General features: G+C 36.3%; 2 protein-coding genes across 5 annotated transcripts in view; one reads left to right on the top strand and one right to left on the bottom strand.

Moving 5' to 3' along the window:
• The first annotated feature begins 206 nt into the window (after positions 1-206).
• On the top strand, positions 207-7,132 carry LOC116776343 (KAT8 regulatory NSL complex subunit 2). 3 transcript variants are annotated; one of them, XM_061525245.1, is made up of 12 exons: positions 727-932; positions 1,077-1,113; positions 1,467-1,636; positions 2,171-2,367; positions 2,626-2,739; positions 3,749-3,846; positions 4,180-4,333; positions 4,678-4,841; positions 5,218-5,363; positions 5,945-6,079; positions 6,271-6,399; positions 6,585-7,132. In XM_061525245.1, the coding sequence occupies exons 3-12, from the start codon at positions 1,490-1,492 to the stop codon at positions 6,672-6,674; spliced, it is 1,374 nt and encodes a 457-aa protein (XP_061381229.1). In that variant the 5' UTR covers positions 727-932; positions 1,077-1,113; positions 1,467-1,489; the 3' UTR covers positions 6,675-7,132. The 3 variants fall into 3 exon arrangements, with proteins under 3 accessions (XP_032525427.2, XP_032525426.2, XP_061381229.1); XM_032669536.2 differs by lacking the exons at positions 727-932; positions 1,077-1,113 and adding an exon at positions 207-348; XM_032669535.2 differs by lacking the exon at positions 1,077-1,113 and having other exon boundaries at positions 719-932.
• Positions 7,133-8,361: 1,229 nt separating this feature from the next.
• Positions 8,362-27,654, bottom strand: part of LOC116776141 (uncharacterized) — a 51,381-nt gene continuing 32,088 nt past the window's right edge. The window contains exons 3-16 of one of the 2 annotated variants that reach the window (XM_032669244.2): positions 19,491-19,580; positions 18,898-19,046; positions 17,323-17,435; positions 16,750-16,944; positions 15,930-16,020; positions 15,634-15,697; positions 15,118-15,212; positions 14,718-14,806; positions 14,330-14,510; positions 13,529-13,983; positions 12,776-13,409; positions 12,409-12,505; positions 11,288-12,233; positions 8,362-11,033 (exon numbers count right to left, since the gene is read on the bottom strand). In XM_032669244.2, coding sequence (XP_032525135.2) covers positions 10,943-11,033; positions 11,288-12,233; positions 12,409-12,505; positions 12,776-13,409; positions 13,529-13,983; positions 14,330-14,510; positions 14,718-14,806; positions 15,118-15,212; positions 15,634-15,697; positions 15,930-16,020; positions 16,750-16,944; positions 17,323-17,435; positions 18,898-19,046; positions 19,491-19,580 — 3,290 coding nt within the window. In that variant the 3' untranslated portion in view covers positions 8,362-10,942. Of the gene's footprint in view, positions 11,034-11,287; positions 12,234-12,408; positions 12,506-12,775; positions 13,410-13,528; positions 13,984-14,329; positions 14,511-14,717; positions 14,807-15,117; positions 15,213-15,633; positions 15,698-15,929; positions 16,021-16,749; positions 16,945-17,322; positions 17,436-18,897; positions 19,047-19,490; positions 19,581-27,654 lie in introns of those variants that run through there. The other variant, XM_061525246.1, reaches the window with a different exon arrangement.

Raw genomic sequence — 27,654 nt, forward strand, 5'->3', positions numbered from 1 at the left:
ATGACTGTTCGCGGAGGCACGACGGAGAGCCGTGCTCCGTCTATGTGCGTGAGTGGGAAAGGGACAGCGCTATGACAGCGGTGAACGGATGCAGACCACGTTAACATTTGAGTGATTTACTAACTAATAAATAACATCGTGAAGATATAACACCTAAAATAATCACAAAATTATAACTAAATTAACATTTAAAAGTTTTTCACTACGATCACTTTATATGAAATGTTATGTAAAAATTCGTCACGTTTGTATGGCTTGATAGATGTAATCAAACGGTCGCCATTATAAAATGTTGGTGTTTTACAGTGAAGACTCCGGTGACAGAATGAAGATCTGCAATAAGACCAGGTACAATTCACTTTATCATTATGTTACATTTTGTTTCTAAGAAATTGCTCTATCGTTTGTACATATTTTTAATCACTGTAATTAACTTTACTTCGAAAATAAACTATATTCAATATACCGACCTAAAAACTCTGTCACACGGTGCAAATGGCCGACCCACCACTGTTTACAATACACTTTATTATTTTTTACTGGACATCCTTAACTTAAATATTTAATCATTAACTAATTACCTTAAAATTAGTTAATTATTTTTGTTGTTGTTTTAAAAGTTATATTATATAGTTGAATATTAAAATGTTTCGTACATAATAAATTAGAATTGCACTTGACATATTTTGTTAATTAATTTTCGCGGTCTCGATTACGTATTGCGTAGTAGGAAATTGTTATTCCGAATCTGTGGACGTGGTGTTCTGTTTTTTAAATTCGCAAATTCATTGCCTTTTTCCTCTGTAATTTGTTTCATTTAACTTAGTGAATATATTATTTTTTTTAAAGTTTATTTGTCTAGTCTATAATGTTTCCAATTAAAAAAGAGAATATTGATCATCTCCATTCGCATAATATTCGGATATCCGATCGTAAGTGAAGATTTATTTTCATATAAACACTAGTGACTAGACGTGTATGGTGAATAATATTTTTTCAGTATTCTTTTTAAAAACTATGTGACCTATTTTTAAAAATAACTATTTAAGTAACATATGCTATATATATTATTCAAGGACAAATAAACACAATAAGTTATGGATTTTTAAGAAGGTATTTTACTTTTGAAATATTGTAAATTTTTACATGCGTTAACGTAAATTAATTAACGAATTTATATTATTTGAACTTAAATCTGTTATGAAATACATTGATTTAAAACTTAATTATTATTATTTTTTTAATTTTTTTTGTACTATAAATGAAGATCAATTTAAAAAAAGATTCATACAAGTCTAACAATTTGACTAGAAATTGTATCTGTGTTTATAAAACAACCATATTAATTAATTTCTCACATTCTAATTCCATACAGGTGTAATTTAAACTGAATTACATAGGAACATATATATATTTCCACTTGAATGATAGAGATCTTACAGTTAATATAAATTAATTGATTCCAGTTGATTCATCAAATCCATCCAATATGTCCCAACAACATAAGATCATCCACCTGCCAAAGGTCAGGATGCTAAACCGAGGGCGTTCAGCAATAAGGATCACAAATGTTAAGTCTGTTAAACCGGATCCTGAATTCGTTAAACGACAGGAAGAGGAGAGATTGAGGGCTCAGGTATTAATTCTCATTTAATTTTATTGTAGAATATTTAGACTATATAATACATGTGTCATATTAATGAATTTAATATAATTACTTTTAATAACATATTAAAACTTTTTACTGTGATGCGGCTGAATAAAACCATATAAGTATATTTTTATCTGTGTTATATTCTTTTTCATCTCGATTTTATTTTATTGATACAATAGGTTAGTGTCAAATATTAACAAACATTTTTATTTTCTTATATTGTTATTATAGTTATATTAAGTTGAATGTTTTATCATTTAATATATAATAAATGAAGTGTGGCCATCATGAATAACCATTTAAAGTAAAAAAAAAATCTAAGTCCCCAATACTCTGTTACAATACCAACAGATAATACTTAATAATAAGTGAATTTGTATAAGCTGTACTACATATTATCTTTAAATTCAATAAATGCCAGAAGACATAGAAAAATAACGATTAGGCAGTATGGTCCAAGATCTTAGCCAGATTATAAGATATGAGATTAAAAAAAAAAACAACTTTAATTTCCAGTTACAACAAGAGATAGTATCTCGTTCCCGTACTTGTTCCTACCACGCGTATGAGTGCACCCTTCCTGTAGTGGCGGGTCGTATGTACTGCGCACGACATATACTCAGTGACCCCACCGCTCCGTACAAGCAATGTGCTCATGTCTCCGCATCTGGCAACAGATGTACACAGCCCGCACCCATCGACAGAGACCCCGGGTGAGTTTGAACCCATATGTAAAGTATGATTTAGATTGAGGGTAGTGACTTATATACTTACATATATTATTTTACATGTATAGATAATATTTATTAATTATATAATAATCATTTCAGTAATTTTTTACTTAAATTATATATTTCTTTAAGTACATATATAGTCTAATTATAATTTCATGTCATGTTGGTATGAGTGCTCCACGATATAGTATATTAATTGTTACCATATACTAAGCGCTGTGTGTTACATATCTCCAGGGTATGCTTCGACCACGCCCGTTCGTCTCTCTGCCGCCGGATGCGTGCCGCAGCGCCGCCGCCCGCCGTCGACACCACGGAGACGCTGCTGCATCGTTTGCAGCACTACGTTAGGTATATATTGAGCTGTTAGAGGTCAATGAACTATGTTGTGAAGTGAAAGTAATATTATCTAAGTACATATGAAAATTTTTAGTTAAGCCTTAATAAATCGTGATATAATAATATAAGTTTTTAGAAATGAAAATCATTCTGGTAAGTATATGAAAATAAGTATATGAAAATATTATAAGGCAGTTGAGAATATACAAGCGTGGTGTCTGAAGCATATTACTGTGAGATTCGTTGATCTGTTGTGTTTATAAAAAAATAGACGCAATACGTACAGTTACGAGTTTCCGTAACATGAAGTATATTCGACTGTGAAGTAAATATTTTGTGTTATTAAGTATATACTCGATAGACACGACCGGGCTTAAACTACCCTTGCCTCGTTGCGACGCTTGTTACCCAATCAGAGCATTACAAAGATGACATCTGGTTAAATGTCCAAAACTTAGAAGCCCCAACAACCTAGACCATTGGTTCCCAAACTTATTGTGTCCCCACTTTGAGAATAATTAATTTTTTAGTGAACCTATTTTTTCACTTACCGAAAATCAATATAACTTATCCTAGCTAAATGAAATTATAAATCACCCCCTTGCCTTTACACAACTTCCATTTTTCTGGGACTCTTACTTTGACCTTGACCCTCGGTCCTATAGCCCAAAAGGGGGGTATCATCCACTTTGGGAAATGCTGACCTTTAGTATATAACAGGATAGTGTCAATAGGAGCTGAGTATGTAAAACAATTCCTTTCAGAGCCATTTTTGTTTTAAAGTATCTTGATACGAAAATAATATAAATAATTTTAATCATATCTATGAAGTTATACTCACAACATAATTAGCTAACAGCTTTGCAAACATTTTAAATTTAAGGACTAGTTGCAATGAGAAAATTGTTAAATTAACTATAAGCCGTTGAAAAATTTAGTAATTTAAAAGATAGTTTTTATAATATTTATTCGAATATTATATATTTATTTAATAGTAATATGTTATGTTTAATGTTTCCAGACCTGAACGTACTCGGACGACCTCGTGCGCCTCCTCAGTGTCTGTGGTCAGCGAGCCTTCGGAACAGGAAATAGCTACGCATGCTGTGGATCCATTCAGTTAGTGCATATATACAGTAGAATAATATATATATATATATATATATATAAATTTGTTTTAAACCTACTGTAATCTATATAACAGTTTAATGAGACGTAAAGGAGTTATGTTAAAGTATTATGCAAAGATGATTCATGTTTGTGTAATCTCTGGCACTTACATCTGGAAGATCTGCAGTGCTGTATACACAAACTATCTACCGTCAGCTCTTAATTTACTGTAATGCCATAAAAGTTACTCATACAATTTTCTCTAACCAGAATGGCACAGCCTTTCTCCGACTAATATATATATGTATATATATAATAAATATCTTATTTATATGATTCCAGAGGAAATAGACGCGGTGTCAGTGAACGCGTCCGTATCAACGGCGCTGATGGAGTGCGCCAGCGCCAGTGACAGCGACTGTGACAGTGTAGTGATCACCACAGAGAAGGAACCCTCCGACACTGAGGACGCACCCTGCGAGGACGGACCGCTCTGGTGGGTCTGAGGTTCACATTACTCTGTGCTATGTCACATAGGTTTGATCTCAATTACATCAGTGTGGTTTTAATACGTTTAAAGATGAGATGCAACATTTGTAAATTTTTGTTTTTTTTTTTCATCAGAACTGAAGAAGTTTTTTTCTTAAATACTTATTACTAAACAGGCGACATGATGTTTATGATATATTTATTTGTAATAATTACACTTACTTAATATGTCGCTTAGGACACATAAAAATCTGAAACCTTTTGAAACAGTCGTTCCTCTGTTGCAGGCCTTATTATAAGTGTTCTTTAATTTTTTTCTAGAAATATATATCTATATATTATAATTTCCAGGAAGGCTGGTGTATACACAGCAGAGGAGGCAGTCAGTGAAGCGAACAATGTTCTCAAATCATTGCAGTCCTTATATATTAAACAGATGGGTCGCCTGAGAACTCAGTTAGAAACGGCCAGGCTGAAATATGTCAAGGCTCTACGGACAGAAAAGGAACATTACTGTGAGTGAACATTGTGTGACAGTAGGTGGTGATAGATGTATGGGATATTACAGCTTTGTGTCTACAGATATGAAGTATATAAGGAAATATATAATATATAATATTACTGTTTCAGTTTGTTAGCACTTTAACATCATATGCTGTGTTTGGATAAAGATATTATATATATATATTATTTTTTTATTTCTCATGTAATTTTTTTATACAAATGTACATATATCATAAGTTAAATGTTACACCCACACTAGAATTCAGTAGAATATAAATTTTTAATTAAATTAATACCATCTCAAAAGATTCAATGTCATTGGAGCTCTCAATATTGTTACTGAGATGATTTCTATGTAAATACTAGTGAATGTATGTGGTGTTCCAGGTAGTATAAACAGCCAGTCCCGGTCCGGACCTCAGTCGGTGCGCGAGCGGCGACAGCTGAGGAAGTTGAAGGCGTACGCTGGATATCACCGGAAACACGGAATGGATGCCGTGCTCTCGAGGAAACTACATCATAAGAGAGCTATGGTAATATATATATATATATATATGTATATATATAAGTCTTAATATGAAAAATACCACTTGTATCGTTCATAGTTAGTTTTATTTAGAAAATATTCTTACAAAGGTCAATCAAAACACATCTTTATTTAACCATAGTACCACAAACAATGTAGAGTGACGGTACTAGAGAGAATGTAACAGTATTGCCAATATAAATGTACTAATTATTACCAACAAAGAGTGACGTCACGAATGCCCTAGTTCCGGATTATCCTCTTTATCTCAGGCTATTGAAGGTAACCTCGGGGACGGTTTGATGAAGCTTTTATTTCAAGTGATCCGACCTCTGTAACGGCTCGAGAGTGAATGTCTTTAACTTGTACCCTCGCCTCTATTTATACCAAGCGACACTCATTGTTGTGACTACGCAGGTGACACCTGATAATTTAAAACTACCCTAAAATTAATGATTATCCAAATAATATGAATTTCGCCGATATATATATAAGGTTAAAGCCATTAATTAATTGAGATATTTGATAATTTTTTATTTAACTTGCAATATATACATACATATTAATTTAATGTTATAATATTTGCAGGCCAAGGATCCACCGTCGAACCGCATACCTTCTCAGGGTCGGTGTGTGTTCACGGAGGGCGGCGTCCGGTGTTCCTCACACGTGCTGCCCGCGGCTAAGCATTGTCTCAAACACATACTCAATGATACACAACAGGTCAGCTATACACACATACATACATACATACAAACTCTGCTTAAAGATAACTCGTTGAAAATATTTACAATACATTGATTTTTTAATATGAATTTTATAAGTACAGGTATCTATTGCATTATAAGAATGTTTTTTTTTACATAATTAATGTTAAAATGCACATGTAATTAATGTATATATTATATACGTAGGTATTATTCGTCCCTTGCGGTGATGTCCGCGGGCCGGTGTCTTGCCTCGAGCCTGCCCCAAGGTCGCCGCTGCCGAGATCGTGTCGCTATCACACAGACGCGCCGCCGCACGCGTGCTTCACGCTTAAAGTATATAAACATACAGAAATACATTTATATATATGTATATATAATATAAAAAATTAGATTATTCTTTGATGTTGTCCCTGAATATTATTGAATACAACTAAATTTTATCAATTAATATTGATTTTACTGTTTATGTATATGTAACATTCATTATCTTTAATAATGCCAAGCTATTCTGTCTTCAGAAGCAGGAATCTGAATGTGGTTCGGAGTGGACGTGTTCTGACCAGTCCCCTGCTGCCCCACAGCTGGTGGACACCCTACAGTACGACTGACCAACGGACTGGGATCATACGGAGTATGATTGGAATATTCTCACCGAGTGAAGTGTTGTGAAGTGATGTTGTAACAGTGAAGTGATACGGAACCAGTGAACAATACATTACGGAGTCTGTTTTTGTATTGTACGAGTATTGTACGATAAAAACTATTAAATATATGTTAGGTATTAAGTTTTCCTATTCATAGTGTAAGATGGAATTTTTATATAACTTTGGATTTCTTGGAAATGTAATGGAACCAAAGATAGTTAGTGATCTGGAATAGTTAGTTTGTATACAATTGTAGATTTTCCACTCCTGTATAGAATTATATACAATATATTGCAAGCATAAATTTTTTTTTTCTTTGATGTATGTATGAAGTATTTTTGTACCTGATCACAAAATTATCTGCTTTAATAGTATTGCTGAAAATGACTGAACATCACAATAAAAATGTTCTAATAAACTAATGATATCTTATTATTTTTATAATTAATTTTAGTATACTGTTAATTAAATTTATAGAATAATAAAAATGCGGTAATAAAATGGGCTCCGCACGGGACAAACACTGGTATTTTTATTGAGCAGATGATTTTAAATGTATTCAAAAAAACATAACAGGTTTTACAATAATTTTGTTGACCAAAAAAACACAGAAACTACTTGAAAATAAATGAAACGATAACTAGTATTAAAAAAAATGTCCACTACAGATGTTTTACTAAGAATTGGACAATGTATAAATATAATGCCGGTTTAATGCATTTTAAGGATTGGCCGGAAGTGGTGTTACCGGATGTACCCTCGGGTGATATTTACCTTTTTGTTGTTTATTCGCGGCTATCTTCCGGGAGGGAGGGAGGCGGTACACTAACTACAGCTACTGAGAAGAGTAGTATTAAATTATTTTCTTAAATACCCGCGTTTAAAAGCATTACGGGTCATTATGACCCAGCCTAGCAGGCGCCGTGTTGAATAATGTCACATCTAACTAGCTTAAAATTATACATTAAATTTTAGCTTTAAATTATACATTCCGAATCTGACAATACTAAATCTTAAAATTGAAAAAAAAAACTTCTTAGAAGTAATTTATGGAATTTGCGGTACGTTCTTAGTACCGCGCTTCTATTTCAAACGGTTTGTTCAGTCAGAAAAATTTGATTAATACATCCATTTACTGCAATTTTCCTATTTTTTACCTACTGTTTAACCGACGACGATGCTGTAAGCCAGGGAGCAAAAGAACTGGACTATTTCTGATTTCACATTTTGAAATCCAATTCAAGACATGAAGTGATCTGAAACTGATTTTAAAACAACAGAACATAATTTGGTGTTCAAGAGTTTTAAAATGTATCCTTGTACAATGAATGAGACGGGAAAGTAGTCGTGCAAGTTGTTTTTTTTTTCATTAAACAGGAAGCTTCACTTTACTAATATATAATTTAAATTTTTGTCTCCAACATGTTATTTTCTACTTCTTTTCAATCGTATTATCCAATCAAGGTAGGTTTCTGACGTTCAGAAACCAATGTAATTTTTTTTTGAATGGTGTTAAATAAAATGGGATGTCATATAACGGACAAACAGGTCGTGCTACTGTATCAGAAAAAATGAATTCAAATATCTTAATAATCATACGCACCTTGATGTACAAATTATTTCTTTAAAGGAGGAAAATAAAACATATGTCGAAACAGAATCGTCGCTTTATTCAGCAATTTTCGGTTGAAAAAAATTAATCAACAAAACTACACTGAAATTCTGAACATGACTATTTTACAAACAATTTACAGCGATTTTTTTTATTAATAAATACGGATCCTTTGAATGCCTCCCCGGCTCGAAACCGAGCGTCACGTCGCCCGAAGGACGTCCGACAACTAAACATCGATAAAGTAATATTTACAAAAAAAAATAATGTAGCAAGCGGGACGCGCCGCGCGCCGGCGCCGGCCCCGAGAGACAAGCTAAGGAAAATACAGCGCCCTCTAGCGGGAAGCATTCAAAGCACCCGCCGGCCTAGACTACGAATCAGAAACTTATGAGGTACACATTTTCCTATCCACTTTACTAAGCGTATGTTAACAGCCCCAAAAATGAGGCCAATTTTTTTTTTTCACATTTTCTTCCCAAATTTGCAGCCTTTTGTACAGTATATGATACTTACCAATTATACATGTATAGACATAGTTAAAACCATTAATTTTTTTTGATCGTCACGTCTGTCCGGGCGCACTCCGCGGAGCCGGCCTGGAAAAACGTGCCGCGTATTTTTTATATGAATGAAACAACAAGACGTGCGTGAACGACTCGATACAGGTTCCGCACAGCTATATTAAAACCCCAACGTTACATTAATATACATAACCACGATATTAGGATATATTTTATTAATTTAGTTATTATTATTTTTTTTCTAATTTTTCCTCATTATTTTTAACGAGATATTACGAATTGTATTTAAATTTGACAAAAGAAGTAACTACACTTTACTTACAGTGCGTTTTGTTCAATTTATTATATATGTCGTATGCATTTCATAACGTTTCTAAACGAGTAAGTGTAATCTACAGCAGATCCCTGCCTCGGGACTCCCCGCGCGCCGAGCGGCGGCGGGGCGGACATCAACAATCATACTTAAAAGCGAAAAGTAACGGGACATAACGGATCCTTACAAAACATTTCCAAAAATACTTATTTGTTATCTCACTTGATGTCATACTTTACATACATATAACATATTTCTTGTTTGCTTTTTTTTTACACAAATCGTATTCTTCTTTATCAAGGAGTGAATCATCAGCGACCATAAGGTACAGAAGCTTCATCTAAAGGGTTACATGCAGCAGTCTACCGAGTGTGTGTTTGTATGTGTACATTATGTTAGCGGTAAACTAAAGACATCATGGATACCGTTGTGGGGTTGTGTAATATATTTGGCTTACGAAATAACCGCCGACATAAAGCTGTCGTTATATAATATATATAGTTTTTGAACTAATAAAGTAACTACAGTACAATAAATACATTGAACGACCCGCAGGCCGGGGATGCGTCGGCGTCTGCGGGGCTTACATTAAAAAAAAATCTGACGATAGTTTCCCTCTCGCCGTCTGCGGCGCCCGCGTGCTGTGTCATACAGCGTTGAATACATTATGATTGTGAGTATCTTCTCTTTAAAACAAAAAAAGAATATTTGTATGTGTCGGGACGTCGGTATGTACATGTCCAGGGTCGCAGACGTTCGGCTCTATGTCACAGCACGCGTCTCATGAGCTGAACTCCTACAGTTCGTATCCCCTCCCTCCCCCCTCCCGCCGGACCCACGAGGCCCGCTGGACCCGCCAGCCCTCACAGCAATTATACAAACTATATAATACAATAATGCCGTTATATTACAAATTCATACATTAAATACACTCAACGACGATTTATCGCATATTTTTTAAATATTTTTTTTTATCATTTTCATATAGCGTGAAATTCCTACAGAAAGTTTCGCTAAACAAAAACCTAAACGCGTTGCCAGCCACAGTCTATCCATCTAATGACTGATATTAATATAAGGAAGGGCGCGGTGTGCCCGACCGTCCCCGGCGCGTCTACAGCGGCACGGGACACGCTAAACACCTATACATGTGAGAGGCTGGCAAGTGCTACGTGTTACATGTATTAACTATGTCACAGCCACTTAAATTATTTTTAATGAAGCTTGCTTTACACTATAATGGACCATATTTGGGTAAGTTTATAACGGTAATGTTAAAAGTGAACCGAACAGTCTCCCGGGAGATACACGGACACGACACGCGCACGACGCGAGCTAGCGATGAGTTATGACACCGGCAACAACTCGTCAACCAAAACACATTCAACTATCACAAGTCGTTAGAGCATGCGGCAACGACGCGATACGCGGATACATGGAGAACAGTCGACTAACATGTTTATACTTTAAGTGTACTACGATTATATATAGTTATAACATCCGTGTGTCCGAGGCCTTCTAGTCGTGGTATAGGGTGATGTCCACACGAGCAAGGCCTCCGGGACGATATCGAGGCTCCCGTGTGATATCCGAAGCCCTCTGGTAGTATGGAGTGTCGTCCCCACATGTGAGGCCTCCGAATGGTAGCAAGAAGGGAGCTCTCCTCGTGCGAGTCCTGTGAATGTTGTCCGAGGCCCCCGGGTGGTAGTATGCAGCGACGTCCACTAGTGCGAGGCCCCCGTGTGTGTGCGAGGCCCCCCGGCCGTGTCTCCCGCGGCGCTCGTCACGTGACCTCCATCATAGTCTCGGTGCGCCGGACGCCGTCTTCGTCGTCGGGGGCCGCGCTAGGTGCGGAGGAGGTTTCCACTATCTCGCTGTAATATACATAGACATATATTATAGTTAAGTTTAACATGTAAGTCTGAGCACCCATTAGCCCTTAGTATGGTTTGACCCGGGCCGTCCTCTAGCACGGTGAACAGGTCGGTACTTTTTAATGCTCGTACAGTTCTATTAAATTAACTCAAGATGCCTTCTGCCAGCACACTTCATAATAATTATAGTGTATTATATAAACAAACTTTAAAATCGAACGAGCATAGAAATAAGGTAAGGTGAGGTAACTCACGCTACAGGAGGCGGTCTTGTCTGCGGCATCATCCTGCTCTGTCGCGCCTTGAGCTGTGCCGTGGTGAAGGCGATGGCCTGGACGTTGGCCGCGAGCGCTTGTCCGCCGGGGCCGGATATGGCGATCTTCTGACCCTTGGGCAGCTGGACGTTCTTCTGGAGAAGATTGGCGACCACCGAGCTGGCGATGGTGGCGGTCTTGGTGGGCGCTATCGTGATGCTGGTGGAGGGCTCGGCGGCGGAGCGGGCGCTGGGCGCGGCCACCTGCAGCGTCCTGTTCTTCAGCTGTATCTGGTGCCGCACCGCGGGCAGCGCCGCCCGCACCAGCTGCCGCCCGTCCAGGCTCACGCTGACCCGGTGCGGTCTACTCGCGGCGGCCATGTTCCCTTTCAGCGTGCCGTCGAATATGAACGGTCGTTTCTTGGCGTCGTTCAGGTCGATCCTCGCTGCTTGTGTCTTGGGCGGCGGTTGTCGGAGCACGTTGACCAGGTGCGGTTTGCCCAGCTGGCCGCCCTTTATCTCGTAGTACTGCGCCACTGAGCCGTGAGGTTTTATCTTGGCGTCGCCTAGAGCGGCGAGGGACACCATGCCCGGCAGCTGGGCCAGGGAGCGGTTCTGTGCGAACAGTTGTGCTCGTTGCGAGTTGGTCAGTGGGTGTGCGTGCAACACTTTCAGTTTGCTCGGCGTCACGTGGTGCACGGGCGGCCCGACCACTACCGACGGCGAGTGGTGAAGCTGGAGAGGTTTGTGACCTAACGCGGCCGGAGCTAACTGGACGAACGGCGTGACGCGACGATTGGCGTTCGCCACTGACACGTTCACGTTGGCGACGCTAGCCACGTTAGCAACATTAGCTACATTGGCCACGTTAGCCACGTTTGCGACATTCGTCATTTTCCCGCTTCCGGCCGTGACGTTCGCTACACTCGCCACGCTCGCGACGCTTGCTGTAATAAATAATTTTAGTATGAAAGAAATATGTTATTACAAAATGCTTCTTAATAGTGCCATATAGGCCAGATGTTCCAATTTAATTAAAATGTACGGCTGAATGTTTAAATAATTCTATTAAACGAAATAACTATGCCGGCCTGTACCGGCGCTTCATAAGGCGTTACGTACCGACTGGCAGCATAGTGGCGAATGGTCCGTTCTGCAGTAAGCCGACCACAGTCCCGGCCGCGGTGGCCGCCGTCGCTCCTTGACTAGCCAGACGCACCTGGGAAACGTTACATAAATAAGATTCTTCCAAATGTTACCATAAGGCGGAAAAATGCATTTTTTCCTTTGATGTTCTCTGCCAGACGGAAATCGACTAGTATAGTTTTATTTGCGAATAATTTTAAAATCTATGTACTTTATATGCTGACGTTAAGAATAGTACGCAATGAGGCTAGCGTGATAGCGGCATACGTTCATCGTTTTTGAGATCCGTACAGTTAGACAGAAGACGAATTTATTCGAATACAATATGTATGTGTGTGTGAACCTTGAGACTGTCGGAGACGGCGACCGTGACGATCTGCGTGGTGTCTGGGTCGCTGGGCGGTCGCCTGGGCGGCGGGGGCGCTGGTTTCCTGAGGGTCGCCGGGATTTCGTTCCTGGGCGGCGGGGGCGGAGTCGCCGGGGGTGGAGGCCGGGTCTCCACCGGCACGTATACGGCTTCCCGCTCCGATCGCACGTCCACTACGCTGCAGCCGAACGCTTCGTTGCGGCCAGAGCCAGCCCGCGTCCCAGGGCTCCGGCCTTGACATAAAAAAGATTTCCCCGTGTCCACATCCCTCACCAGCTCCTCCAGCAGGTCGTCCGTCGACTTCTTGTCTTCGAGCGCCTTCAGATCCGTGTCCGAGAGGATGCTCTCGACCTGATCGTCCGTGAAGCCCGTGAAGTTCTCGGGGAGGTCGTCGCTGATCTCCGACGGGCCGTTGGCTTCCGGCACGCTGATGTCGTAGAGGTCGGAGAGCGTGAACTCGGAGGTGGTGAACGTGTCGAGGGCGCCGACCGAGGGTTTGGAGGTGAGTTCCACGGCGAGCGGCGTGTCCACGGCCAGCGGAAGTTGATCCTCCGCGGGGTTATCCACGTATGGAGGTGACGGCGGTGGGGTTTTCGGTCGGAAATGTAACCTACGATATAATATTCACAAGATATGAATTTTATTGACAGCTAGTATACCTTATTCCGCTACATTACAGCTGTACAATGATATATAAAATACATTGAGTGAGTGTTAGTGTGGACCCACCATTTCCTATTGACTTTGTTGATGAATTTCTCGAACTCCTTCTCTACAGGCTGCAGACTGTCATCTGAGTCGTAGCTGCTGTCGGTGCAGCCGCTCCAGGTCCTCTTCCTTATAACCCTATTGAGATTGTCAGTAACTAGTCTGTCTATAGTTCTCTTTTCACTAACGTCCTCAACACTATCACTAATGTCCGTTTCGGGTAAAACTCTTTCACTATCGACGTCCATCGGCTCTATCTTGACCTCGTCGACGTCTATTTTGACGTCTTCGCCGTTGATCTTTACGTGGACGTCGGCCTTGACGTCTAAGACGTCATCGCCGACAGGTTCGGTCCACAGGTGGGGGTTATCGGCCAGATGTCGCCTGAACGCGTGTCGCCACGGGTACTTCCCGCCCGCGTGGTAGTCCGTCTTCATTTCCTTCGGGCTTCTGTGCGGCTTAGTCTCCAGTTCGACCTGAAGGAAGGCGACATTCATACATTAAAACAAAAATACAAAAACAGTATACTGTATATAAAGTAAAGAACTTGCTTGAAACTCAAACAGAAGATATATAAGGAGAATAATCATCGACACGAGCTGGTTTCGCACTTGTAACATCGGAGTTCAGTGTACTCTACAGCACAAGCTCAGCATTGTTGTGTGTTGTGTTACATTTTACAGACATTAATATAAACACTAGTCATTAGTCCACAATGTTTGTCATCTGCTACATTTTAAGGGCTTCTCGTGTTAGCGGTGACCGTGCTCACAGGACACCATCGCCGTGTGTCCTAGGCCTTATCTCCTACACCGGTCCTACCTCCTCGGCCCTCCGCTCCCTCTCCTCGTGTCCCTCCGTGTGTGTGAAGGTGAGTCTCCTCCACAGGTCGTCGAGAGGAGTCCGTATCCGGTCCAGCATCACGCGGCCGCCCCGACCTCGTCTCCGGCGAGCGAAGCCCACGCAATGCGAGTACGGCAGACGCAGAGATGTCAGCGTGAACCTGGGAAATGATATATAACTTAGCTTTCTACCGCATCCCTCGTGTAGTGCATACCGTGTAGCTGGGACTGGAGACATGCCTTTATCAGATTCATTTCTTTCAGCGATTTGTTATGTAAAATTTTAACTGGTTTCCTTTGTCACACTACATACGAATCTTTTCTAAGTTATCTTAGTAGTCTCTATGTTATCCTAGTAGTCTCTTTACCTGGTCTTCTCGTCCAGTTCGTGTTGGAATAGGCCGTCCTTGCTTGTATCGTCGGGGTCCACAGGGTCACCGTATAAGGTGGCCGTCGGCTGGAAATATGACGGGTGTTAATGTATTATTGAATTAATGTTTTGCAATGCTTGTGGCCAATTATAAAACATAAGGTTTTCCTCATTATCATTATGTACAGACTCAGTTTTCTTACAATTCCTATATTTTTTGAAGCAGACAGAGTATGAATTATAGTTCTGTTCCATATATGTATATGTACATGACCAAATCAGTGTTGAACCCGGGAACATTACGATCTCCACGACGGACGAATGTGATCAATTTGTTTGTATATATGAGTGTATGTGTATGTGTGTGTATGTATATATGCATGTTTATTTGCTCATACCATCTCATAGAAACACCCCGGCTTGCGCCTGAAGGCGAAGGGTCCGTCGTCGAGCGGGGCGACCTCCTCCTCCGAGGACGTACAGACGCCGGAATCTGAAATACATTAACAGACATCAGATATCTGTATATAGGAATGGTCTATTGTAACAAAACTCGGTTAATTTTTATTTGTAACCACGTGATAGTTTAAGAGACGGAAAGTGCAATCATACGCCATTGGAGGAACATTTAGCACACAATGTTGGCCTTGCCGTATGTCCCCTGACCGATATAAAATTTTTATTCAAGTACACGGTGAATATCAACTTTCACATATAATGTGACTACAAAGATATCAAATCTATTAATGTATTTATTTTACATTGATTATATGCTATAAGTATTACTTAGTTGAATACATTGATCGAGCCTGTGGTTCCGTACGATCTACTACGTTATGTATGTGTAGGTATATATATATCTATATATATATAAAGATCTTAAAGGTCCCGTGTTTGTAGTAACGTATACTGACCTCTGTGCGGAACCGCGGGTACGTAGTGGCGATGCTTCCGTCTCTTGTAGGGACGTTTCTCACGCTGCAAAATAATATACTATAGCATACTGTTACTATGACACTGTCATAGCATATGTTACGTATGAGCCGAGTGACCTACTTATACAGTATAGGGACCGACTCCTAGGTATCTGTTAATGCTATTTCTTTATTTTCTAAAAAAATTATCATGAATCGTTCTTCGTTTGTTTTTTAGTACATTATTATGTTGCAACACCTCCGACGTAATGTATTTATATAAGAGCTTAACCCACCTGTCTGGCGTCTAGCGGCGCGGGTGGCGGGTAAGGCGCGGCGTACTCCCGTCTGAAGCTGGTCGCTGTGATCGGTACTTGGTATGTAGGCCTGCGGATCAAGTTACAGTGGTTAGTGTATGATAAAGAAATACGAGAGTGCTTTTTTATATAGAGCCCATGGGTCGCAGTACTGTGGTTAGTATATTATATAAAGACCACGAAATCGCTTCAAAGTATTTAGACTAGTTATTTTTTATTTTCTTTATTATTTTGAGTCGATGTTTTTCAGAGATCAGCAATATATTATACATTTTAATAACTATTCACGAATTTTTTAGGCGAGAGACTGTGTCTAACATAGGCTAGGTTTAAATATTATGCGAAACATAGATTTTTAAACAATATCCTAAGCAATTAATATTATTAATGGTATGTCGGACTAAAACAATGTTTATAGAGTGTGATTGAAATCAATTATCATCTAATCCTAATAGAGCGAGGGTTCATTCGTGTTGTTGCGACCATTATAACATGATCCCAATCATTTCTGTTAATAATATTACAGATGACAAAGTATGTGAGTATGTATGGATGTCTGTTGATGGCTAACGAAAGAACTTTTTGAAATATAGACTTAGATAAGGCTATGATTTGTTTAGAATTTGCTGTGTGTGAGCAGGATAAGGCTATGACTGGTGCATTTTATATGAAGTCACGTGACAGTCGTGATATCCTGGTGTTTTAGAATAGTTTATACAAATTCTTAGGCCAATTCTCGAATGTAGGGATACGAAGTCGTGAGGAAAATATATATATATATATATATATATCTACTGACCTGTGTGTGTTGTCGGTAGCGGCGGGGTGCGTGTAGTCCCCAGCGCCGTACCTCCTCTCAGCCAGCAGCGCCGTGAGCCGCACCAGCTCCCGCTTGGCTCTCTCCCTCCTCGCCACCAACTCCAACAGAGACAGAGCTCGCGCCAGATCACGGCGTAGCTTCAGCATTTTCTCGTATGAACTCTCGTCGTTTTTCCTTTATTTTGGAAGAATTTTTATAGAGATGACTATATTGATGTGGAATAGGTAGAATATATAGTATAGTTATCAAATCATTTTAAGTATTTTATCTTCCTGACGATATCAATTTTTTTTTTAATAAGAATTACTAATACCGTCTGTTCCTAGGAATATGGAAATACTGTTATATATGAAAATGTCAGACTTTTGTCAGAAGCGGAACAAAAGTGTAACACACGATAAGCATATTGATTGGTAAAATTTACGTCGTAGGTAAATCTACAAAAGACTGAGATAAATGTTATGCAAATTGTTAACAATATGATAATTAATTACCGGTACTACGTGAGTCACTTATAATGACTATACCGAGCGTGTTTCGTGGTAATCTCACCTGTTTTTCCTGGTCTGCATTTTCTCCGTCCGTCTTCTGAACGCGAGGTAGGGGTTGTTGGTGGATTGTCCGGGGCGGTTTTCCGTCTTCACAGATAGCACCAGCGGATGTTGCTGGAATTGATTACGGATACTTTTTAATTCATATTTTTTTTAGTATAAAATTAATAATGAGAAACGGTCTTTTTTAATTGAGATTATCCTCTTTGGAACCTCGCAGCACCCCCCCCCCCCAAACAGATATTAGCATGAATATTTTTTTCATTGAAAGTTAACGTTTCAACGTATTTATGATATTTTCTTGACTAATAATAGCAATATACGTATGTAATACAAGGCTAAGACTCAGTAGTTCGTAACTTTAGATTATATAAAAACAAGTCATCGCTCAGATCATTCATCCCATCCCATCATCACTCTATGCTTTCGGGGCCTGGAGGAACATTGTGTCCAATCGCAAAGCCTCTAGCCGACCTGCATACCATTTAGTTTTATTTACCCACTTTAAACATTTCCACGATTTAGACGAAACTAATATTTTTCGGATAAACTACGCGAGATTTATTTTTTTGCTGAAAAGTAACCGAAACGTCGGGAGTGCATATGTACTTATTTTTTTTTTATATATATTTTTGTGAAAAACTACATATTTTTTCACAAAAATAAATCACGCGTAGTTTATTCGAAAAATATTAGTTTCATTTAAATGAATAAAAACTCGCGAAAATCTTAGATCTCATTTCCACGATACTTTTATAATTCTTTACTTCTCACTTCTATGTTTGTCAATAAGTGCTGAGGCCTCTGTGCTTATCAGACGGCAGACCAGTCAACTATAAGCACCGACGGTCAAAGCCAAAGATCACTTTATTTAGATTTTAAAATAATAATAATAATAGCAATATTTTATAGATGCATAATAAGATATGTTTCTCAGTTCTCATTAGATTTTCAGTTATGACACTCCCACGATTATATAGAATCCACTTTATCTCCCTCCCCCCACCCACTTTAAGGTCACGTAATAAATAGATAAATATCCCTTCCCTAATCTTCAATTGAAGATCGTATGTTAGAGAGGCAGTTATAATTTTTCAAACTGACTTGAATTATATCGTAGACTATGAGACAAGTATTAAAGTGAGATTATTTGAAAGACAGGCCACAGCACTAGTTTGACCGCCAGTTTATTCAGTTCAAGTGTGGCGTTATTAAAATAGGATAATAGCGTCCACTAAAATCATACCAAAGCAAAAATAATATCCTTTGATCACTGAATGTACCGGAAGTCATAGACGTGACTTATTTTAAATATATCGAAAATCGATTGTTCAATACTTATTCTTTCTAAATCTCGACATTACTTGGAATCGATTTTCAGCCTACGTTAACAGCGGACCACTCGAATAGTCATCTATAGATATAAGTCTAAATTGCATTACTGTATCTTTATCAAGAATTTGTCTATTATCATATGTGACTGAGTTTAGACTTGAAATCACACTAGCATTAGAATAATTTAGTTCGTAAATCGTATAATCGGATATGTCAGTGTTATCTGTGTGATGTGACTCACAGTGCTGAGCCGCTTGTTGAGCCAGTAGTCGTACACGGCTATGACCAGGTCGTCGTGCCTCTCCAGCAGAAGCTTGGCCTCGTTGAGGGTCACAACCGTCTGACCGGAGCTCTTCTCCAACTTGTCCATCATTTGCTCGAACTTTAAGTCTATGGAAGGTAGATGTCTTCTTGACAAACCGAGCTTCAATGCACCGATTATTCGCTATGTTTTTTTTTGGCGATCATTGTAAACAAAGACCTATTTCGTATTCAATATGGTTAATTTTTACGTGAAAATATAATTTTTAATATAGTCAATTAGAGATCTGTTTCGGTTAAGGTTATATGTAATGTTTTATATTTACATAGTTATGAAGGTTTTACTTGTATTTGGACACATATTACAGTTTAAATAAAATTAAAAACCCACTCAAATCTGCATAGATTTCTCAATCTTCAAACTGAATAATCACCTCTTAGTATAAATAATCACCTCTTAAGAAATATATTTTTTGCCATTGATAACAAATAATGCATATATATATATATATATATGTATGTATGTACAATATGTCCACAATCACCTCCATGTAATGTCCTGTATCAAGTTACCTGTCAACTCTGGATGCCTCTGTTGTTTCAGCCACCTCTCGTCCTCTGTGTCGATGTCATACTCCGGCGCCTCTTGTTCCTCCCATAGCGCTATAACAATTTAACATAATATTCTGTAAATAACACTATACTTTATGTAACAAAAAAAAATACATGTTGACATCACAACGACAGCATTTCGATCAATTTTTTTCATCTATCGCATGTCGCATTACACCCGGCGGACTAAGGGTACGTGGAAAAGTTAATATAATTTATCTGGAATAAAAATTGTATATGTTGTCCACTTTTATGTGACAGAATCATTCACACGTATAATTTAAGGTAACTTTAATGTAGTCTTAATACCTAAAATGGAAGAACTTAAAAGAAAATCTGTCAAATATCTAATATGGATACATAAGTTACATTAAGCAACATGTAGAAGACAAAAAAAAGTATAAGTTATCAAATTATGAGTGAGATTTGGAGCTTTTAATGATACCTAATTTAAATGAAAATTGATTTACAAACAGCAGAAGATATAATTATTGCAATATTTAAAGTATTGTAAAATCTAAGCTCTCGGTACTAACTACGAACAACACATGCACATATCGTAGACAGGAAACACAATGATCTATCCCTATCCCATTCATCCTCTATAAATAATACGCGATGTAAACATTATTTCCTGTTATATAGTTATGGAAATGCGTGACTTGAGTTCACGAATTCAATTAGATATCATCTTATATGTAAAACATTATAAACTCACACGTTATTAAATAATTTTAAAAGATTTTGTACGGAGATCATTGAGTTGATTTAATGAAGTAATAAGAGCTAGTGTTGTCAGTCTATTGTTCCTTGAATTTATCGATAAATCTAATTATATATTCAATCATACATAAATATAGATTTTTAGTTTAATACGAAATAAGTATTACAAAGATAGTTTTAAAAACGATCATTGAGAACCTCTCCATCATAAAGCTGAATTTAAGTTGAAACACACATATATATATATATTTAAAAAAAGGCTTCTCTGACTAACTTAACGACGTTTTTTATGACAGTAAGTCAGTATTCTGTGACGTAAAAACTATCCTCATGCACATTGAGACGCGTGTGAAACTCACAAATAGCAGTGCGTGATACAATTCGTTCTCATGAAGCTGTGTGATCTGTATTGATTTTATTTATTATTATCGTTTCGACGAGATGTTTATTAGGGGCTGGATTTAAAGTGTGGGAGGTTATTGAAAATTATGATAGATCACATATAATACAAATAGCGTTATCCTACTTATGTTGTATTAATTATGTTTGTTAACATGTTTGGTGCACTTTCACTAAAAGTATTAATTAAACCTTTTTTTGATGACACTTCGTAGTAATGTAGATCAGAGATCAGAGTAAGACATGGGGTAATTTATGCCTGCATTCAGTTTGATACCAGCGGGGTCACGGTCAGAACAGTTTTATTTTACATGAGGCCTCGAGACACAAAACTATGCATGTCGCTTATGGTCGATTGATAATTTTATATCAATTAATAACTAATATTTTAACATACTATAGTCATCTCTCTCAGTACAACTCTAAAGTCCGCTCGGTCTCTATATATGTATATGAGTGAGTGAGTGTGTGTGTGAGTGAATGAGTGTGTTTATATATGTACATATATGTATATACTTTTAAACAGTTATTAGGAAAAAATATTAATTCAATAGTAAATTCGATAATAATGTATGAATATAAATTACTGTAAACAAAGGACTTGGCCGTTATATATATATATGTGTCAGTATATTATGTGTTATATATGTATGTATTTGCAAATATGAATTAAAATTAAACACATACAACAATAGAAATACAACTGTACGTTCGTTCTTTTATTACAAAAAGTATATAAAAAGAAAAATATATGTTTAACAGTTACAAGTATGTTGCGTTAAATCCTGAAACTTTTACAAATGCTACGCAAGGTGACCTTAAAATATATATATACATATCTAAAGTAGACAACAAGCCACTGGAACACTTTATTCCGAAGGTTACAGATTCGAATCCCGCTTGTTTAGATAAATTTTTCATTCTATATTATCTAATTTAATGTTTATTTTAAAGCACACAAAAAAACACATTCCTATTTTTCTATTTCCTATTAGAAAAGTCAATAGAAGAATATTAAAACTATCGTAATATGACTGGAATACAATTTCACTGACATCAACCCTCCTAATCTGTAAACATGAAAAGGAAGGAACTAATATATATAAAAAAAAATAATTTCCTTATAAGAAAATATATTTTAAACTCGTACATGGTTTTCATTTTACATCAGGGCCGTAATAGTCTGGAGCCGTTCCAAACTTCGCATTGAAAATATACAGGGAGGATTTCCGCGTAACCAGATAAGGGATCTTCAGATTGATAGCGTTTTAACCGTTGGCGCTGTTCTAAAGCGTTTGAACCGCTGCGATCTCATTCCCGGCGATGATTAATGAAAAACAATTAAGTATCTTTATCACCAAGGTCGAAGTGTAGTATTTTAAAAATCCGTTATCATACAAGGGATAACCATTATGAAAAAAAAACACAAGTTAAACAAAACTTAACAATTATTAATCATTCACAAATCTTCTCACGTTGTTTTATTAGCCTAGGTTAGTGAATAAGAAACGGGAAACGCTACGTACGTAGTTTGACGATGCCAACTTGTGGTTAGCACACGTATGAAATTTAGTTGACATTTTAGTGATGACGTCACATGAGAGGGGGCAGTATGACGAGTTTTATGTTAGCACAATAGAAAGAATTGCATCCCAAAACAGTTTCAAATAATTTATCAATTTTCCCTATAGGAGAATATTGTTAATCATTCGTCACTATTAATGGGTGTAATTTATATATTTATTAACAATCTTTAGAGAGCTCAACGGACACAGACAAACATGCCCGTGATCACGGTTGCTGAAAAGTAACCGAAACGTCGGGACTATGTAGTTTTAAAATAATAAAATCCGCGTAGTATACCCGAAAATATATTAGTTTCATTTAAATGAATAAAACTGGCGAAAGTCTTAGATCTCATTATATTATATCTACCGAATATCTATATTGCGATTATATTATGAAATAATGATTTTATCCATGTGTGTGTATTATGACAAGTTATATTCTTAACTTAGAAACAACCCGAGCAAAGTCATATCACATATGGAGTTATCGGCTTATAGTTTTCATACAATAAATTTTCAAACTTTCACCATATTAAAATATTTTGACTATAATTATATTAAATTTTATTTTAATCCAATTTATATGATTTTAAGATTACTTCACGTTTGACTCAATATAAATGAAATTCAAATATAAAATATACAGTGAAAAATTCATAGAGCCAGAGAAATCGAACCTACGGCTTCAGGATAATCCTCTTTTAATGGCTTTACCAACTGAGCTATCGTGTCATGAGTAGAGTCAGTCAAGCATTCTATATATTAAATCGTCATACATTTTTAACTTATGGTTACATTACTAAAATTGAAGCCAATATTTTCAAACTTTCCAGTATTCAAAACCTTCGTAAAGACAATAATATAACAGGTTATCGTGTGCAATCATTTAAGTGGAAACAAGCTTATATGATACTACGCTTTTTTTAATGACATATTTTGTAACTAAAAGTGATATTTTCATCTCCTCTATCCGAGATCACGGTTGCTGTAAAGGAACCGAAACGTCGGGAGTATGTAGATACAAAATAATAAAAAAACGCATAGTATACAAAAAAAAAATTAGTTTCATTTAAACTTTGTAAAGCTGCCATATTCAATGAGTCCCAGGTTCGAATCCAGCTCCTGTAGATGAATTTTCATACAATATTTTCTATTTGAATTATAATTCAAAGTAGGTACATAAAAATCGTTTGATCCATATGGATTGTTACTAAATATTGCATATACATATTAATGTTTCGTATGCGCGTGTTAAATTCTCAGGAGCGTTTGAAACTATTGCCAGTGTGGCGATACCCTAAACTAACAACTCATAGTACAGAGTTTAAAAGACTTCTCAGAAGTTATTAAAATAAATCTCCGCTGCAGTTTTATTAATTACTTAAGAAACTCGCCTCTTAGAACAAACTACTAAGTTTGATAATATATTACTTTTATACTTAAAATTAATAAGAATGAGATAATTTTAGTAGAAATAATATTATCTTTATTTAATTTATTATAAACGTTATAATGAGAAGATTACAGATGTAAAAGTTATCGAGAGAATTTCAACATGGATAGTAAACGAAAACCAAAATATATCAATATGTATAGTATATATATCAAAATCAATTATATATATATATATATATATATATATATATATATATATATATATAATGCTGGCTTCAATATAAAATTGCTAGTGTGTTGGTCTACCTTCAATTTGACCTGCTATACCATGGAAGACATTTTTCGTTTTATTAAAACATCAATATTTTGCAGAACAATTGTAAATAGTTTCTCTTATCAAACTAACAAACAATATTGATAAAACATAACCATTTAAAAAATATATATATTTAAAAGAGAAACCGTACTAGTATTTAGTACGTAAACACCTACAGTTTGGAAGTTTTCACATCGGTATATCAACGTCAACAGAACTTATAAACTAACTATGCACGTGTGGCATACTCTAAAACTGTAGTGTGACGGTACAAACTCATTCTAAGAATACAGAGATTATCATACATACATATATATCAAACTTATATGTTCTTACGTCACTTAATATAATCCTTAAAGAGTGTCTCAAGTCCCATATGAAATCACATCATTATACTCTCAAAGGCTTCATCGGCTTTGAGAAAACTTTAATATAATATCATATATCACCGCAGAGAAGTTACTACTTACTGTTTATGGGTTTTGAAAAAAACAAAAAAGGAGACCGTATAACTTGACGCAGTGAGTGTAAAAGACATTTACACAGCTAAGGGCGGACACACACAAGCGGCACTCAGACGACAATATTGTCTGAATGACAATTCCCTGCCTTAACGAACAATAGTGTGAAGAGGCCTCCTAAGAATATATTTTTTGTTCTATCATTTGATATTTTATAAGATACGTTAATACTATAATTAATTTATATTAGTAATTATCAAAAATGTATTTTTTTTTATTTATTAAATGTATGCAATACAGGAATCCTATAAAAAAAAAATTATAATGTTAAATACGTTCTTTATAAAAATGTGCTTTTGTGTTTTTAAATGGCTCGCTAGAAAATATCAAACTGATATAATATATAAAAGGTAGTTTATTTACCAAGTCAATATTGGCAGAGAGTCAAAGGTCAGAGCTCTATCGCGTATAGGCTCTAACGGAGAACTAGCAATAGTACAATGCTAAAGAGACCTATCTATTTTCAGTTGAATTTCATATAAATAAAAAGGATTTTTTTTACAATCAGCTGATTCACATTAGAACCATTACTAATGATTTAATTTATTATTACCTATAATTCATATTTTAACTAAAGAAATATCTTTAACTAAATAAACATTGGTATAAGTGTTGACGTTACACAGGAACATTTCGACCATACACAAAAGACAAGCCAGAGAGGAAATTACATAAAGGAATTCCAGTAATGCATCCTCTTCCTTTAACTTTAAAATGTGACTAAGAAATAGGATTGAGGGGAGGTGGGGGTTAGAGGGCGGGCGGGGTGGCGGGGTCCGACCACCTCCTAACCTCCAGAGGATGGGTTATATAAAACGTTTTCCAACTGACATCATCTCTGTGAGCTTAAATCTAACTGAGTATTAAAAACCTTGTGTTTTTAAGATCGAAAGAATTATAGAAATTAAACCTCTTAGCGGACATTAGGAAATGAGCGATAATAGTATAATATATTATATAAATTATTTCTTTGCGGATCCACTTGGCTGCAGTCTATTGTCCCTCAGACCACTACCAATCTTATCTTCATCTTTTACTCATCCTTACAAGCATACTAATAATATCTTTCTATTGTCATCATAACTTAACTATTTAATGTACATATTTGTTTCTAAGCATTTGTATTTTCAACTTCTGCCGGAATAGAAATTATAAATTTATTCTATTTTCTATTATCTGTCAAGCTGAACAAACATGTTTTTCATATGTCATACTTACGCTCTATCCTGATAGTGAAAGAAAATGAGTTTATTTTCAAGCATAGAAAAATACTTTTTATTTGAAACGAAGCCTGATATGAGTTTATACCCTCAACGTATAAATTATTTCACATGTTTTTTTTACCAAACGTAGTATGCTATGATTCTTGTGAATAACTAATAAAAGTAAACCTTTTAAGAAATCTGTCTGAATACATTCTGGATTTTTTTTTCATTTGGAACATTAAAAATAACTGAAACCTTATTTAATAATAATTATAAAACAGCAATGAAATCATTTGCAGACAAGTTTAAATAACAAACTTGCGGTATCGCAAACTCATTACATTTTCCATTACCGCTCGGCCGGATGTAATGCGACATGCGAAACGTGGACAAAAAAAATTTAAAGCAACAGATAAATATTCTCATCAAAACCATGAAACAATTATGGTGATGTTATTGAATTACTGAAAACATATTTAAGAAACAATGTTTGTATAATACATATTTTTTGTATCGTTACTTATCAATGAACCATGTGATCTGCATCTGATTTTCATATAAACATTTTAAACCGAGCCTCTCTCTTGCTTACGTATAAAGTAAATTATATAACGGATCATTAATCTTACAAAATTTCATATAAAAACAACAAGAAAAGGGCGTTCTTACACAAAACACACACACACACGCGCACAAATTAATTTTTATAATTACATTGCTACTTTTTTATTCTGTTAAGTACTGAATGTATTTAAATTGGATCTTTTAAATGGCTTACCGTTCATTAAAATTAACAAACTTATCGAATTTATTCATTTACATTTTCCGTAATACGTAATACAGTTATTTTCATCAGCTCATTTTACTCTTTAATACGTAGAGTGGAAAGAATCTCACCTGAGATTGATAATATGTTCGTGGAAGAACCACCGTCACAATGCTTTTATAATTTGAAATAATCATATTAGTAGGTAAAGTGCATTAATAATTTTAAATTGCAATGAATGTGTGCTCCATGCACGGAACCCGATTGAACGTAAAAGCTTCAGAGGAAATCTCGGCAAGGGGATCGATAGTAGGGTTGTCACGGACCGACATTTTAGAATATTTTAATTCACTCATATATAATATAAACATGTACAAACATTGTTCCAAATTGTAATAGAGACATCTATAGATCTTTCTGAAAGCGAATTTATCTAAACAAAAATGTTACTTCCAAGAATATTGACCATAGGTACACATGTATGTATTATGTAAGGGGGTTTTGATATAAATTATTCCAACATTTGATGTATGTAAGATGTAGGACATAGTCTGTTTCGTTTCCAAACCATCGATCAAAGCCGAATTGACATGGGATCTTATATAAATTCTCATCTAAAACAGAGGGTTCTTAGACATAGGGGCGGAAGCGTCCAATAAAACTGTACAATACATTTACCGATGTTGTCTTTACCCAAATTTAAAACCGAAATATCACGAACGTAAAAACAATATTACCCTAAAATTTAATAACGCGGTAACAAAAACTATGTTAGTGCAATGTATTTTTCAAATCATTCCCAACCCTCCGCCACGGCTGGCTTGATATCAATTTTGTTGAAGTGAACGATCCAAAACACATTTTAAACTCCGTATATATAGCTTTAGAGTTTATTATTGAGTAAACATCGGGGTGTTAAGTGGGTTTACACAGCTATGTACCGAGTCGTATAAGCTGTGCTTTGGTTGTATTTTTTAATGCCGGCTTGATGAAATTGCGAAAAAACGGCTTTATTGTTTTTAAAATAGCGAGTGACTTTATATTTTGTCTTTAATATTAGCAACTGAACCCATACACATTATAGTCTGAGAGCATTCATTACATATCCTGTATGTTGATTTAGTGTACACTTTGTTTATAAGGCACATAAAATATCTATAATATATCATGTATGTAATCTGTTGTTGAAAGTAATATGATAGTTTTTTGCATATTAAGTTAGATCCGTATGT

Source organism: Danaus plexippus, chromosome 28 (assembly GCF_018135715.1).
Source record: "Danaus plexippus chromosome 28, MEX_DaPlex, whole genome shotgun sequence".
In the NCBI taxonomy this organism is placed as follows: Eukaryota; Metazoa; Arthropoda; class Insecta; order Lepidoptera; family Nymphalidae; genus Danaus; species Danaus plexippus.

Coding starts and splice junctions, on each gene's coding strand:
- LOC116776343 (XM_032669535.2), top strand. CDS start 869: ATGTTTCCAATTAAAAAAGAGAATATTGATCATCTCCATTCGCATAAT. Junction 933..1,466: donor TAATATTCGGATATCCGATC/GTAAGTGAAGAT, acceptor AATTGATTCCAG/TTGATTCATCAAATCCATCC. Junction 4,842..5,217: donor GACAGAAAAGGAACATTACT/GTGAGTGAACAT, acceptor GTGGTGTTCCAG/GTAGTATAAACAGCCAGTCC.